This window comes from Haliaeetus albicilla, chromosome W (genome assembly GCF_947461875.1).
Source record: "Haliaeetus albicilla chromosome W, bHalAlb1.1, whole genome shotgun sequence".
Lineage (NCBI taxonomy): Eukaryota > Metazoa > Chordata > Aves > Accipitriformes > Accipitridae > Haliaeetus > Haliaeetus albicilla.
In genome coordinates, this window is record NC_091515.1 from 44,158,010 (window position 1) to 44,174,319 (window position 16,310).

A 16,310-nucleotide genomic window follows, 5' to 3' on the forward strand; every position below is an offset into this window, starting at 1 on the left:
GTGGCACCTTGATATGCAGCGAGCGCTACATAATGGTGACCCCGACGTGATCGGTCGCACTAGGCGACGATGGAACTTGCGCAAGTGATTCAGGTGTTGAAAGCGTTGGCTGATGAGGTGGGTGCTCACGGAACGATTAGGAGGGGCCCCACAGGCGAATGCATCCAATGGGTGCTGCGCCGGGGAGGGATGGGCTCTCCCAAAGAAGTATTAAGTCCCCCAAATTGGGGAGAGATTCGGGAACTGTTGCTCCAGTCGGCATTCGCGGGTGAGCGCGGAGCTGCGGAACGATTACAAGCGTGGGGGAGAGTGGAGGAGGTGGTTACGGCAGGACGGAAAGCTGGGGAGCGTGGGTCGGCGGCGCGAGCTGTTTTGTTTGCGGATGAAGCGCCGCCTCAAAACCAAGGGGGGGCAGTGCCCCCAGGGACAGTGAGTCAGACTCGGACGGAGTGGGCGGCTGTGGAGCGGGGCTCACAGAGCGGTCCATCTCCGACTGAGAGCGTGGACGCGGAGGGCGCAGCAGAGACAGAGGTTCTTCCTGTAGGGACGGCACCAGCGGGGACGGACGAGCCCCCTCTGCGGTGTCCATGGGAGGAGTTACGGTGGGAGGTTCGAGGGGACTTGGGAGAGTGCCTCTTGGACTGGGATCCAGGCGGGGATGTCGGGGGAGATTTATACCGTTAGTTGAGAGAGTGGGAGGAACGGCCACCCGCGGAGGGGATAACTGGGAGGCAGCGGGGGTTGGAGACTGTGGCAGAGGAGGAAACACCCCCCGCGGGGGGAAATCAGGCGCCCTTGCCGGGAGAGCGGACGGAGCCTCCTGAGCCTTTGCCTGAGCCTGTGCCTGCTGAGCCGTCAGCTGCACCCCCTCCGGCGCTTCCTCCGCCCCCTCCCTCCTCCCTTCCTTTCCGCCCCCCCCTCCGCCGCCTTGCAGCGGCGCGTGTCAGCCGGCCATGGAATGGCCGCCGCCAGGCGCGGCCGCGGCCGGCCCCGGGCAGAACCATCCGCCCCCCCCGCCACCGCCCTTTCATCCATCCCGCCTCTCGGAACCAGAGACGGTGAAACCAACCGCGCCCGCGATAGACGCGGAGCCGCCTGCAGTAGCCTCTGCAGACGAGAGGGAGAGGCATTGGAGGAGAGTAAAAAAAAAAAAAAAAAAAAAAAAAAAAAGGAGGCGTTTCACTGGAAAGTCCTTGAGAAATTGAAGACTTTGTCCCAATGGCAACTGGGACGGCACCAGCGGGTGCTGGAGCCACTGATCCGACAGATTCTGACTAATAGAGTATTACACTTTAGAGGACTAGCGGACATTGAGTCCTTCAGAGAGGTTTTTAGAACAACATGCCTTATTGTATATAGAACTTGCTTTAGGTAAAAAGTGTGTTAAGCATAATTTGATTAAACATAGTGTGATTACGGGAAGACAGTGTGGGGTAAACGTAAAAGTTAATTAAAGCCAAAATTAGGAGTAAGGTCTATTTCCATTAATAACCTGGGAACGAGGTTGATTGTGTTTCCACAGATACAGGCCCACGATGGACTCCTGTTGAATTTGCACGACCATCATCATCTGGAGCATCATAGATGGTGTGGCAATATGAATACCATCCCAGTCAAAAACTAATGTATAGGTCACCTTGGCTAACATAACAGGTCAAGATTCTCTGTGCACCGCAACCGCATCATAAAGCCCACGAACCAATAGACAAGATGGTTATGACTCGTGCAGCGCGCCTGGCAAGCGAGCACATGCGTCATAGATTGCAACTGAGGCAGACTTTTGGCACCCGCTGGCCACGTGTGCCAAAACCCGTTCCTCTGCAAATGTATAAATACCGGGATTTTCCAAAGAGCATCAGGCTGGTGTACGGTGAGGCCATCGTTGCCTCTGTGGGGATGCCCACGGAAAGCTGGCACCTACCGATTGCTGGGCTGAGTTCGTGGAGCAAGATGACACAAGAATGTATGGATGGTTCATCTTCCTCATAGTCCTCATGGTTTGGGTCATTAGGGGTAATGGGTTGGCTCAAAGAATTATGGGCATTATTGTAGTTATTGTGATTTTAGCTATTGTAATAATTTTACCTTGTTCAGCTTGTTAAGTAAACATGGCATCCCTCATATAGCACCGGCCAGGCCATTGTAGAACGAGCACATCAAACTTTAAAGGCCTTACTCGATCGGCTTAGGGAGGGGGAGCAGGAGGAGCCCTCCTGGTTACAGGAAAACACACCTGCTCTCCGTACACAGCGTCTTCTGTTAACTGCATTAACTTCATTAAATCAGACAGTTCGAGGGGATCTGGAAGAGACGGCGGCGCAACGACACTTTACGAACACGGAAGAGAAAGGTCCCTACCCGTTGGTCCGCGTGCGTGACCTTCAGACACGCCAATGGGATGGGCCGTTTGAGTTGTGTTGTCTTGGGCGAGGGTATGCCTGTGTACAGACACCTGAAGGGCTACTGAAATGGGTTCCTAGTTGTATGATTCATCCTGCCTTAACCTCGTAGTGTTTGAGTGTTTTTCCTACAGGTTGCTGTCATCCTTTCCTGGCTTGTGACACCTTGGGTATCTGCTACAAACTTCTGGCAGTGGATGCAAAGCCAACTGGGGGACCCTGATGTGTATCCGGACGACGTCCCTCTCAGAGTCCATCAATATGTGCCTTTATGGGATCCGGCTGTCAGAGCTCGCAGCCAGGAATCTAGGTGCCTCAGACATTAAGCCCTAACATCAGCGCACAAACGATAAACCTTATAGAGTAATAGAAGTAATTCTTTCCAAGCCTCATGATGTATCTGTATAACTTTCAATCTACCTCCTGTGTGAATTTCTATAAGGGAGCTCTTTGCTCTGCAGGGTAAATGGGACATTTACGGGTGTTTAAGATAGAGTGCTTCAACTTAGTTGTAGAGATATGTTTATACTCATAGTAGTTTACATAGTTATTTCTTGGTGTGGAATTGTTCATAACAATAGAGGCCAACTCGTCATAGGGAGGGGGGAGATGTAGGGTTTAGCGTTCGGAAGATCTCGCGATGTCACGGAAAGTTAGAGGGTTAGTCGCAGCCTTATGATGTGTCTGTAATCCCACCTACCCTTGTTAGTATAAAAGGAATTGACTGCGCAATAAAAGGTGGAAGTTGGCGCTCACACTGTGTATGTTATCTGTCTCTTTCCCTGGTCTGGGGGGTGATCAGTGATCTAATCGTGGCACCTTGATATGCAGCGAGCGCTACACTCCTCTTCGTCACTGCTAGTAACCTTTTTCCTTGCGCAGGCTCAGTGATTTCTTGGTATTCACCCAAGCCGCAAGACCAGTCTTAGCTGGCTCTTGGGGCCTGCTCCTGCTTCTTATCAAGGACTGTCTTTACCTCATTGGCTGGTTCTTGGGACCAGCTCTTCTTATCAAGGACTGTCTCTACCTCAGCTAATTTCAACAATGTAAGCACTAAACATCATCTTTCACCCCCCTTTATTATGTCTACTGAGATTCTTTTGACTCCCCTTGTCTCAGTCCCCCCTTTTCTAGAAAATAGTAAATTCTTTTACTATATTTAATCCTAGTACTTCTAATACATTATTTCCCTATCTAGCATCCTCTCAAAGTATTTGTTGGTCTCCAGTTTTCGTCGTAACTGATTCTTTTTCCATTCACTGTAAGAGTCTCCTGTACTCTTACAGCACAAAAGGCCACATCGAACCACTATGCAAAGGACCACAGACAAGAGAATGATGATTATTATAGTGACAAACAAATGCTTTAACCATGTCAAATTTGGCAACCAGGAGGTTAGTTTTTCTAATATGCCTGTCAAGCCCCAAGAAGTGTCATCTTGGGAAACTTCATGTAGTATTTTAGTCTTTTCCCATATCTCCTCAAGATCTGTTTCAATTCGTTGGTTTTGATTGATATAGGTACAGCAAGTTTGGTTTATAACTACACATAAGCCCCCTTCTTTTGCTAAAAGCATGTCCAATCCCATTCTATTTTGGAGTACTACTTTACTTAGGGATTGTATTTCCAGTTGCAGCCCTCGAATTGCATCAGTTGTAGCACGTTCTATAATCTCTAATGTAGCAGATATATTCACGATAGCTTTCTCCAACTCGCTTACCCCTAAAGAGGGAATTAACCATCGGACAAAACTATGGTACCCAGTACCTCGAATAACTAGTGGGTTTTCAGCCCGTTTTACACGGAGCCAAGGTGTTCTCAAAAACCCTCGGGGAGGCGAAGCTCCCTCGAATATACTGGTCTGAGGTGCAAGGTACCCTCGAACACAGTGTCCCTTCCAGTTCTGGGGTAAACTCTTTCTGGCCCTGCCATCCCCACAGAGCCACCAGTATCCGGGCCCTGTGTTGCATCTTGGACCGAGATGTGTCTCCCTTCTGTCTTGTTCTTGCCCCTTCTTTCCTGGCCCCCCCTTTGGTTTCCGGATATAATAGAAACTGATACTTAAGTTTAGTCCAAGGCGTTCTAATTTTCCTTTATCAAAAGTTCCCAGATTTTCCACAAGGCTACAATTATCCATGTCTCCCCAAATATTATCAGTAATATTTAAGCAACGGCCAGTAATTAAGATCTCTTTAGGGTTGGGCACCTCCAGATCAAAGTTGGGTCCCTGCTGGGTATTTCCCTTTCCATGAGGGCATGATCCATTCCTGTCTGGCCCATCTTCAATAAGAGATGTCCAATTTGTGGTTGGGATTCCTAAAAAGGGGAGCTCCATGTTCCCCTGAGGAAAGGGATTACATACCCAACAATCTGATAAATTTAGTACTTTCGAGATACTCTCTGTCATATTTAAATAAGTATTTCGATCCCAAGCCTGCCCCTTGGACAAGGTCCAACTCAGAAACATAACAATCAATGTCTCACAAATTTGAGCTTCAAAGGTCCTTTTTCCTGTGAAGTCCATTGTCCTTTGGGTGCCTTCTTCACCCTAGTGTGATGGATCCAGGCGTTCTGTTCCTTGATCTTAATCGCGGTGAAGGAGGTAAGTAGTACTTGAAAGGGTCCTTCCCACTGCGGCTCCAGAGTTTTTTCTGTAAGAGACTTTATATACACATAATCCCCTGGTTGTATATTATGCACAGGCCCATCCAAACCTCTCCCTCGAGTCCCTACCACATGCTTCCTGATTTTATTAAGTTGCTTACCTAATGCCACCATGTAAGAAGTCATAATTTCATCCCCCGCTTGTACAGACACCCCTCTCTGTATCCCATAGGGTTGTCCATACAGAATTTCAAAGGGGCTCAGTCCTTCTTTCGCCCTTGGTCTTGTTCGTTGTCGTGGTTTCAGCCCAGCCGGTAACAAAGGACCACGCGGCCGCTCGCTCACTCCTCCCGCCCCCCTCCGGTGGGATGGGGGGAAGACAGAGGAGAGGAAAAAAACAAACCTGGAACCTCGAGGGTTGAGATAAAGGCAGTTTACTGGAACAACACAAAGAAATTGCAACAACAACAACGGTACTAATGAAAAAGTATACAAAAAGAGTGATGCACAGTGCAACTGCTCACCACCCGGGACCCGACGCTCTGCCACTTCCCCCACCGAAAAGAAGCCCCCACCCCCCGGCCCGCTCCCCATTTATATACTGAGCATGATGTCACATGGTATGGAATAGCTCCTTGGCCAGTTCAGGTCAGCTGCCCCGGCTATGCCCCCCACCTCCCAGGTTCCTGTAAAAAAATTAACTCTATCCCAGCTGAACCCAGGACATTCGTATACGCAGAAGGGCTAAAGGGAGAGACTGAGGCCATGTCAGATTTGCTTCTTGTCCTAATTTCACAATTTGCTGTTTGATTAAGTGGTTCATTTTTTCCACTTGACCACTCGACTGGGGGTGATATGGAGTATGAAGCTGCCAATCTATACCCAAGTGGCGGCTAATTTGTTGTACTATTTTTGAGACAAAATGTGGTCCTCTGTCAGAGGATATGGTTGCTGGAACCCCAAAACGTGGTATTATCTCTTGTACCAGTATTTTAGTTACCTCCCGAGCTTTAGCCGTTCTTGTTGGGAATGCTTCTGGCCAACCTGAAAAGGTATCAGTTAATACTAGTAAATATCGATACCCCCCTTTTCTTGGAAGTTCTGTAAAATCAATTTGCCATTGTTGTCCAGGCCCATTGCCTTTTCCAATCTGGCCCATTTCCAGCTTGGGGGTATTCTTAGGATTAGTCTGGAGGCAAAGATCACACTGCTGTGTCACCTGTCTCACCGTGGTGTATAAATTTCTAGCCACAATTTCTCTTATCAAATGATTTATACAGAGCCTCTGTTCCCCAATGTCTTTTCCTATGTTCCTCCCATATCAAATGCCATAATAAGCAAGAGGGAACGATTAGCTTTCCCTGTGGGGTATGAGCCCACCCCTCTTCATTATATGACCCTTCTAAACCTGTAATAAGTTTCTGATCTTCCTTGGTATATTCTGGCTTACTTTTAGGGAGATTTGTCTATCAGGAATTAAAGCCCCTTCTAGTTTTTACCTTTGTTCTGGCCACTTGTTTTGCCTCTCTGTCTGCCAGCTCATTCCCTTTTTCCAAATTTGAGCTCACTTTCTGGTGTGCCTTAATATGCATAATTGCTACTTTCTTAGGGAGCTGGACAGCTTCCAGTAACTTCAGAATTTCTTCTGCGTGTTTGATATTTTTCCCTTGAGAACTCAATAGTCCTCTCTCCTTCCAAATTGCTCCATGTGCGTGTACAACTCCAAAGGCATATTTTGAGTCTGTATAAATGTTCACAACTTTGTCCTGGGCCAATTCCAGGGCGCGGGTTAGAGCAATTATTTCTGCCTTCTGTGCGGAGGTGTTCATGGGCAAAGCCCCTGCTTCTATTACCTCTTGACTGGTGGTGACAGCATATCCCGCATGTCGATTACCATTTAGGATGTAACTGCTTCCGTCTGTGAACCAAGTTTCCCCGTTTTCCATGGGGCTGTCTTTCAGGTCTGGGCGACTGGCATATGTTGCTTCGATGGTTTCCAAACAGTCATGATGTACCGGTTCTCCTGTGTTCCCGCTGAGAAAAGAAGCTGGGTTGACAATGTTAGTGACTATAATCTCCACGTCATCCTGCTCTACCAATATAGCTTGATATCTCAGGAATCTTTGTGGAGAGAGCCAACATCCACCTTTTGCTTCCAGTACTGCTGATACTGTGTGAGACACCAGAACAGTCATTTTCTGGCCCAGAGTAAACTTTCGGGCTTCCTGTATATTCAGTATCACGGCCGCAACTGCCCGCAGGCATCCAGGCCAACCTTTTGCAGTCGTGTCTAACTGCTTAGAGAGGTAGGCAACTGCCCGTCGATATGGGCCCAGGTTTTGCGCTAATATTCCCAGGGCAATGCCCTGCTTCTCGTGGGAGTAAAGAAGAAACGGCTTACTCACATCTGGGAGTCCTAAGGCCGGGGCCGACATCAAAGCCTTTTTCAGTAGCTCAAAGGCTCGTTCGGTCTCCTTGTTCCGCTCAAGGTGTTTCTGCTCAGTGGCTGTCAGCGCATACAGTGGTTTAACGAGCAATCCATAATTATAGATCCACAATCGGCACCACCCTGTCATTCCCAGAAAAGTCTGTAACTCTTTTACTGTCTGAGGTCTCTGAGTTTGACATATTGCCTCTTTACGGGCCTGTCCCAATGTTCTTTGTCCCACACTAATTTCATAGCCCAAATAATTCACTTTGCGTTGCATTACCTGTGCCTTTTTCTTGGATACCTGGTACCCCTGGAGTCCCAGGAAATTCAACAGACTCACCGTCCATGTCATACAATCTTTTTCTGTGTTGGGGGCGATCAGGATATCATCCACATACTGCAACAGCTTCCCCTCCTCAGACGGGGCTTCCCAGGATTCTAAGTCTTTCGCAAGCTGATTGCCAAAAATGGTAGGACTATTCTTAAATCCTTGTGGCAACACCGTCCAAGTGAGCTGGGTCTTTCGACCACTCTTGGGGTTTTCCCATTCAAATGCAAATAATTTTTGGCTGGCTTCATGGAGAGGGAGGCAAAAGAAAGCATCCTTCAAATCTAAAACAGTAAACCAAGTCAATTCAGGTGTTAATACGGTTAACAGGGTATATGGGTTCGCCACTACCGGGTAAAGATCTTCAGTTATCTTATTCACCGCCCGTAAGTCTTGGACCACCCAATATGACCCATCGGGCTTCCGAACAGGTAATATAGGGGTATTGAATTCAGACTCACACTCTTTTAGTAACCCCAACTGCAAAAATTTTTCTATCACCGGCTGGATTCCTTCTCCGTCTTCCTTCTTTAGGGGATATTGTTTAATCCTTACCGGCTTTTGGCCTTCCTTGATCCTAACTTCAACAGGTGGAGCACTTTTCACTCTTCCAGGTGCATCGGTAGCCCATACCCCTGGGTACACTTGGTTTAAGATGTCCTCGCTAATGCTTCCTTCTAAGGGGAGACTGGTTAAGGTTAGGCTCAATATTTGAATATATTGCTGATCTTTTACCTCCAGAGTAATTTCTCCCTTTTTGAATACAATTTTTGCTCCCAATTGTTCCAACAAGTCCCTTCCCAGAAGTGCCTTTGGGGAGTTGGGCATATATAAAAATTTATGAATGCCCCACTGTTTTCCTAATTTATATTCTAAAGGTTTACAAAAATATGCCTTTTCACTTTGGCCAGTTGCTCCTTTCACCATGACATAATCGTTTCCCAGGGGCATCAAAGCCTGATTCAAAACCGAGTATGTTGCTCCTGTATCTACCAAAAATTCTACCTCTTGTTGTGTTTTCCCTAGCTTAATTATAACCAGTGGATCCGCTAGGGTAGATTCCCCAGGTTCCCGTCAGTCTCCCTTCACATGGGCTACTGTTCTTCCTGTTTGAGCCCTCTCATCCTCCTTGTTCCTTGGGCATTCCTTTTTCCAATGACCGAATTTCTTACACAAAGCACATTGATCCTTGCCCAGTCGGGACAAGCCTCGCCTAGGCCCTCTTCCTCTTTCTTCCTGAATAACAGCCATTAATTTCCTTTGCCCTTGCCTATATCCTTCTTCTCTGTTACTAAATACTCTTCATGCTTCATCCAATAATATTTCTAAATTCCTACCCTCTGTAGGGCGTAATTTCTGAAGTTTGAGCCTTATATCCCCTGTAGATTGACCCAAACCCAGGGAGACCAATTGTTGTATTCCTACCTCTGACCCAGGATCCAGCGGTGTGTTGCGGCGCATTACATCCCTCAGTCGATCCAGGAATTCGGATGGAGACTCGGAAGGACTCTGTTTAACTGCATATAAAGCTGACCAATTTATAGTTTTGGGGATTGCCCTCTCCATTCCTTTTGTAATCCACTCCTGATACCCCTGCAATCTTTCCATATGTGCAGATCTATTAGCATCCCACTTTGGGTCTTGGAGAGGGAAATATTCCTTAATGTCCCCTCCTGTAATCTTATAATGATCTTCAGCAAGGTTTCCTGCTGTTTTTAAAATCAGCTGTTTCTCTGTCTCAGTCATATATTCCAATAATAACTGTATATCCTTCCAATCAGGGTTATGCTGTTTCACAATAAGTTGAAAATGCTTAGCTACAGTTATCGGATCTCTCCTATAATCTTTTGCAACCTTTTTCCATTCCCCTAGGTCAGCAGTAGAAAAGGGTACTTTGATTAGCGTCGTCCCACCCTCTGGCCCCACCGCCTCTCGGAGAGGTGCTTGTAAAGCTGTTGAGGCAATTTTCTTCCTAGTACGGGAGGATACAGGACTGCTCGGGGGGGTCGGAGTTCTATCCGAGTCTGCATCGTGTTCCTGTGGTCGAGGGGGAGGCTTAAAGAAATCAGTTAGATCTTGTTCTGGTGCCTGATGGATTTTATTTGTCTTTGTACATCTTTGTCCAATACTACATGCCGAACAACACCGCCTCAGTTTACCTCTAAGCTCCTTGTTGTTCTCTCGCTCAAGTGCAAGCACCATGGGGTCCTGTGGGGGTACCATTCCACAGTCCCTTTGCCACTCCGGATGATTTCGGAGGGTGAAAAACATGTCTGCATACGAAACCTCATCCCATTTTCCTTCTCTCCTTAAAAACATCATTAGTTGTAATAGAGTATTATAATCTAGTGATCCATTAAGTGGCCACTTAGCATCACTTTCTAACTTATACAACGGCCACCATTGATTGCAGTATTTAGTAAGGTTCTTTTTACTTTCCGTACCTCCGGTCCCAACAATATCTTTCCAGTGGGCAATTACACAACCCAGAGGACTTTTCCTCGATATTCCTCCTTGATTGTTTCCCATTTTATAACTCCTCCTAATGATTCTTAAGTTTGATCTTAGCTTCTCCTTTTAATAAGCTTCCATGCAAATTGTTTCTTACACTTCTTCTACAGTCTTCCCCAGTTTTCCTCCCACACGTCCCAAAGTTCTGGAATTAAATTTTCCTTTACACACCAATCTCACTATTTTGGATTCTTAGTGACCTCTTTCCCAATCATAAAGGTGTGGAATTTGGAGAAAACACTCAAGGCAGTCTGGTTTCTATCTGCTAGATGTACAGTACCAGCTTCTCCCACAAGATTTACACTTCAACAAAACCCAAGCCGGATGCTAATTATTATATAGTCCAGTTGCAAGCCCACATACAAAGTAGGGAATCACCCCTATTAATACGTAAAGACATTCACACATTAACAAACATACATACACCTATAAATTTCAACATATCATTTCCACACACCCACACAAAATCTTTAACATAAATTTCCAAACATTCACATCATACAAGCATCGCTCCAGTTGACAACCTTCAGCAGCTGCAAAAATAAACCAAGCGCAATTGCGAGGGGGTGTGCTTACCCTTCTCCTGCCTCTTATATACCAGTCATCGACAGGTCCGTCCTGGCTCCCAATACTGGGATGCAGCAGTCACTCCGGATTTGCTCGATCTACCCCCAAGATCGCTAGCGGCCGCTCTATCGGTCAGCAAATCCCCCATACAGGGTACCCTCCTCCCATACGGGGACTATGCTGCACGCCAGACGTCTCTGTGCGATTTACCAGTTGCCCCCGGCCCGTACTTGTAGAACATACCGTTTGGTCCGCGGCTTCAGGAGGTCGTTGTCTGCTCCCGCGGTGAGCGGCTGGCAGCAGAGGCTCCTCCGAGGAAAGTGCTCGGGGCGCGCCGAGGGGCGTCCGCTCCGCAGTCGGTCCCACAGCCGAGCAGAGAGTCTCCTGGCTGGCTCACCAAACTGACGTGCGGAAAACAGACTCCACAATCAGTGAGATTGTAAAGTAGGTATGTTCATTCAGCGCTGGGCAGCACGGGGGGTAGTCCCACCAAAGTCGTGCGCACCTGACTCGGCAGTTCGCCTCAAGTTTAGACAGTCAAGTGTTACATATTCACAATACGCCTATACATATGCATGACCTATCCCCGCTTCATATTAAAATTTGCTCCGAGAGGTCATTTCCATAGTCCCCTCCCAACTGCGCTTGTGCAGGGCCTCTTTATGGTGGTCGTCTGGTGGTCGCAGAGATGAAGATAGATGACTCCTCTTCGTCACCGCTGGTAACCTTTTTCCTTGCGCAGGCTCAGTGATTTCTTGGTATTCACCCAAGCCGCAAGACCAGTCTTAGCTGGCTCTTGGGGCCTGCTCCTGCTTCTTATCAAGGACTGTCTTTACCTCAGCTAATTTCAACAATGTAAGCACTAAACATCATCTTTCACCCCCCTTTATTATGTCTACTGAGATTCTTTTGACTCCCCTTGTCTCACAGGAAGCCTGAAAGTTTACTCTGGGCCAGAAAATGACTGTTTTGGTGTCTCACACAGTATCAGCAGTACTGGAAGCAAAGGGTGGACATTGGCTCTCTCCGCAAAGATTCCTGAGATATCAAGCTATATTGGTAGAGCAGGATGATGTGGAGATTGTAGTCACTAACATTGTCAACCCAGCTTCTTTTCTCAGCGGGAACAAAGGAGGACTGGTACATCACGACTGTTTGGAAACCATCGAAGCAACATACGCAAGTCGCCCAGACCTGAAAGACAGCCCCATGGAAAACGGGGAAACTTGGTTCACAGACTGTCGTGGTTTAACCCCAGCCAGCAACTAAGCACCACACAGCCGCTCACTCACTCCACCCCATCCAGTGGGATGGGGGAGAAAATCGGGAAAAGAAGTAAAACTCCTGGGTTGAGATAAGAACGGTTTAATAGAACAGAAAAGAAGAAACTGATAATGATAATGATAACACTAATAAAATGACAACAGTAGTAATAAAAGGATTGGAATGTACAAATGATGCGCAGAGCAATTGCTCACCACCCGCCGACCAACACCCAGCCAGTCCCCGAGCGGCGAATCCCTGCCCCCCACTTCCCAGTTCCTAAACTAGATGTGACATCACATGGTATGGAATACCCTGTTGGCCACTTTGGGTCAGGTGCCCTGGCTGGGCATGAGAAGCTGAAAAATCCTTGACTATAGTCTAAACACTACTGATCAACAACTGAAAACATCAGTGTTATCAACATTCTTCACATACTGAACTCAAAACAGAGCACTGTACCAGCTACTAGGAAGACAGTTAACTCTATCCCAGCTGAAACCAGGACAGTATCCACCCCTTATTCTATACCATTGACGTCATGCTCAGTTCCCATACCTTTAGTTACATTCTGATCAATCATCACCACCTTTCCATCCCTTTGAGACATATGAACAATGATATATATATATATATATATATATAAGTATACACACACAGAGATATCAGTTCTTTAGTTCATGGGTTATGTTCATAAAATGTTCGTTGAGTTCATTTAGTTCCCGACTCTGGGCTCCATCTGTCATACCAGTCTGCCTGGGCAGGAGGGATGGTGCAAAGTCCTCTCAGTCGGTAGAGCAGAATTGGGCTTCAGTGCGGTGTGACGAGCAGGTGACATTTGACGCAGCAGGAGGATGGTGTGCACCGTTGGATTGTTGCATGCTGGAGTCAGTTCTGGTTCCACCTCTACTGCGCTTTGCTCAGTTTTATCACAGTTCTTTCTTGCTTGATCCAAGTGATTCTTACTATAGTACTATGGATATAGCATATAACAATTATAGTAATGATAACATACAGTAGCAGGGTTATGTAGCAACTAATATCATACAGTTTAATTCTGGCTATTTTCACCTAAAATCAAATCCCCTTGAGGCACACATCGGACTTCCCCATCTTTTCGCATCACCCACCAAGTGCACCCAGGCCCTTGAGCAAAAGCAATCCCACGAATGGGTTTACCTTTGCCTGAGGCAGGAGTAACCCAGACTGTCTTCCCTAACATGTTTTTCATGTGCACTACAGGGACTTTATCCCCTTCTACAGTACGTTAAAGTTCTGACTGGGCAGGGCCACCCCGATTGGCATATCCTCTGGTGTTGACTAACCAGGTGGCTTTTGCTAAATGTGTATCCCAATGTTTGAAAGTTCCACTCCCCATTGCTCTCAATGTAGTCTTTAACATTCCATTGTATCGCTCAATTTTCCCAGAGGCTGGTGCATGATAGGGGATATGATACACCCACTCAATGCCATGCTCTTTGGCCCAGGTGTCTATGAGGTTGTTTCGGAAATGAGTCCCATTGTCTGACTCAATTCTTTCTGGGGTGCCATGTCGCCACAAGACCTGCTTCTCAAGGCCCAGGATAGTGTTCTGGGCAGTGGCATGGGGCACAGAATATGTTTCCAGCCATCCGGTGGTTGCTTCCACCATTGTCAGCACATAGCGCTTGCCTTGGCGAGTTTGTGGGAGTGTGATATAGTCAATGTGCCAGGCTTCCCCATATTTATATTTCAGCCATCGCCCTCCATACCACAGGGGCTTTAACTGCTTGGCTTGCTTAACTGCAGCACATGTTTCACATTCATGGATGACCTGTGCGCTAGTGTCCATGGTCAGGTCCACCCCTCGATCTCGAGCCCATCTATATGTTGCATCTCTTCCCTGATGGCCTGAGGTGTCATGGGCCCACAGAGCCATAAATAGCTCACCCTTATGTTGCCAGTCCAGGTCCACCTGAGCCACTTCAATCTTGGCAGCCTGATCCACCTGTTGGTTATTTTGATGTTCTTCAGTGGCCCAACTCTTGGGTACATGAGCATCTACGTGATGTACTTTTACAACCAGATTCTCTAGCCGGGACGCAATATCTTGCCACAGTGCGGCAGCCCAGATAGGTTTACCTCTGCGCTGCCAGTTGCTCTGCTTCCATTGCTGTAACCACCCCCACAGGGCATTTGCCACCATCCATGAGTCAGGATAGAGATAGAGCACTGGCCACTTTTCTCTTTCAGCAATGTCTAACACTAGCTGGATGGCTTTCACCTCTGCAAACTGACTCGATTCACCTTCTCCTTCAGCAGTTTCTGCGACTAGTCGTGTAGGACTCCATACAGCAGCCTTCCACCTCCCATGTTTTCCCACAATGCGACAGGATCCATCAGTGAACAGGGCATATTGCCTCTCATTTTCTGGCAGTTTATTATACAGCGGGGCTTCTTCAGCACGTGCCACCTCCTCCTCTGGCGACATTCCAAAATCTTTGCCTTATGGCCAGTCCGTGATCACTTCTAAAATTCCTGGGCGACTGGGGTTTCCTATGCGAGCCCTTTGTGTGATCAGTGCGATCCACTTACTCCACGTGGCATCAGTCGCGTGATGTGTAGAGGAGACCCTCCCTTTGAACATCCAGCCCAGCAGTGGCAGTCGGGGTGCTAAGAGGAGCTGTGTTTCAGTACCAACCACTTCTGAGGCAGCTCGAACTCCTTCATATGCTGCCAATATCTCTTTTTCAGTTGGAGTATAGCGAGCCTCGGATCCTCGATATCCTCGACTCCAAAACCCCAGGGGTCGGCCTCGGGTCTCCCCCGGTGCTTTCTGCCAGAGGCTCCAGGTAGGGCCATTCTCCCCAGCTGCAGTATAGAGCACATTTTTAACATCTTGTCCTGCCCGGACTGGTCCAAGGGCTACGGCATGAACAATCTCCCGTTTAATTTGTTCAAAGGCTTGTTGTTGCTCAGGGCCCCATTTCAAATCATTCTTCTTCCGGGTCACTTGATAGAGAGGGCTTACAATCAAACTGTAATTTGGAATATGCATTCTCCAAAACCCCACGACACCTAAGAAGGCCTGTGTGTCCTTTTTATTAGTCGGTGGAGACATAGCTGCATTTTGTTAATCACATCCATAGGGATCTGACGACGTCCATCTTGCCATTTTACTCCCAAAAACTGGATCTCCTGCGCAGGTCCCTTGACCTTACTTTCTTTTATGGCAAAACCGGCTTTCAGAAGGATTTGGATTATTTTCTTCCCTTTCTCAAAGACTTCTTCTGCTGTGTTGCCCCATACGATGATGTCATCAATGTATTGCAGGTGTTCCGGAGCTTCAGCTTTTTCTGGTGCAGTCTGGATTAGTCCATGGCAAATGGTGGGGCTGTGTTTCCACCCCTGGGGCAATCGATTCCAGGTGTACTGGACACCCCTCCAAGTAAAGGCAAATTGTGGACGACACTCTGCTGCCAGAGGGATTGAGAAAAAGGCATTAGCAATGTCAATTGTGGCATACCACTTGGCTGCCTTTGACTCTAGCTCGTATTGAAGTTCTAGCATATCTGGAATGGCAGCACTCAGCGGTGGCGTAACTTCATTCAGGCCGCGATAGTCAACTGTTAGTCTCCACTCCCCATTAGACTTCCGCACTGGCCATATGGGACTATTAAAGGGTGAGCGAGTTTTGCTGATCACTCCTTGGCTCTCCAGTTGGCGAATCAACTTGTGGATGGGAATCAGAGAGTCTCGGTTGGTGCGATATTGCCACCGGTGCACCGTCGTGGTAGCAATTGGCACTTGTTGTTCTTCAACCTTGAGCGACCCCACAATCGAAGGGTCTTGAGAGAGACCAGGCAGGGTAGACAGCTGTTCAGTGCCCTCTGTCTCCAAGGCAGCTATACCAAAAGCCCATTGATACCCCTTCGGGTCCTTAAAATACCCTCTCCTGAGATAGTCTATGCCAAGGATACACGGAGCCTCTGGCCCAGTCACAATGGGGTGTTTCTGCCATTCATTCCTAGTTAGGCTTACTTCAGCTTCCAATACAGTTAACTCTTGGGATCCCCCTGTCACACCAGAAATACAAATGGATTCTGCCCCTTTATAACTTGATGGCATTAGAGTGCACTGTGCGCCGGTGTCTACTAGAGCCTTATATTCCTGTGGGTCTGACGTGCCAGGCCATCAAATCCACACAGTCCAATAGACCCGGTTATCC

At 47.6% G+C, this 16,310-nt stretch overlaps 1 protein-coding gene and 1 long non-coding RNA gene across 2 annotated transcripts in view; one reads left to right on the top strand and one right to left on the bottom strand.

The window, feature by feature from the left end:
• The window catches only part of LOC138683553 (uncharacterized), a 309,062-nt gene that overhangs the window by 274,350 nt on the left and 18,402 nt on the right, over positions 1–16,310 (top strand). The gene's annotated exons all lie outside the window — the stretch shown is intronic.
• LOC138683617 (endogenous retrovirus group V member 2 Env polyprotein-like) lies at positions 3,275–4,734 on the bottom strand. The gene is made up of 2 exons (XM_069775601.1): positions 3,427–4,734; positions 3,275–3,375 (listed from the first exon to the last, which is right to left on the bottom strand). Exon 1 carries the CDS (start codon positions 4,732–4,734, stop codon positions 3,574–3,576), a length of 1,161 nt encoding a protein of 386 aa, XP_069631702.1. The 3' UTR covers positions 3,275–3,375; positions 3,427–3,573.

Bases quoted from the DNA above. Each gene is read 5' to 3' on its own strand.
- LOC138683617 (XM_069775601.1), bottom strand. From the start codon at position 4,734: ATGGAGCTCCCCTTTTTAGGAATCCCAACCACAAATTGGACATCTCTT.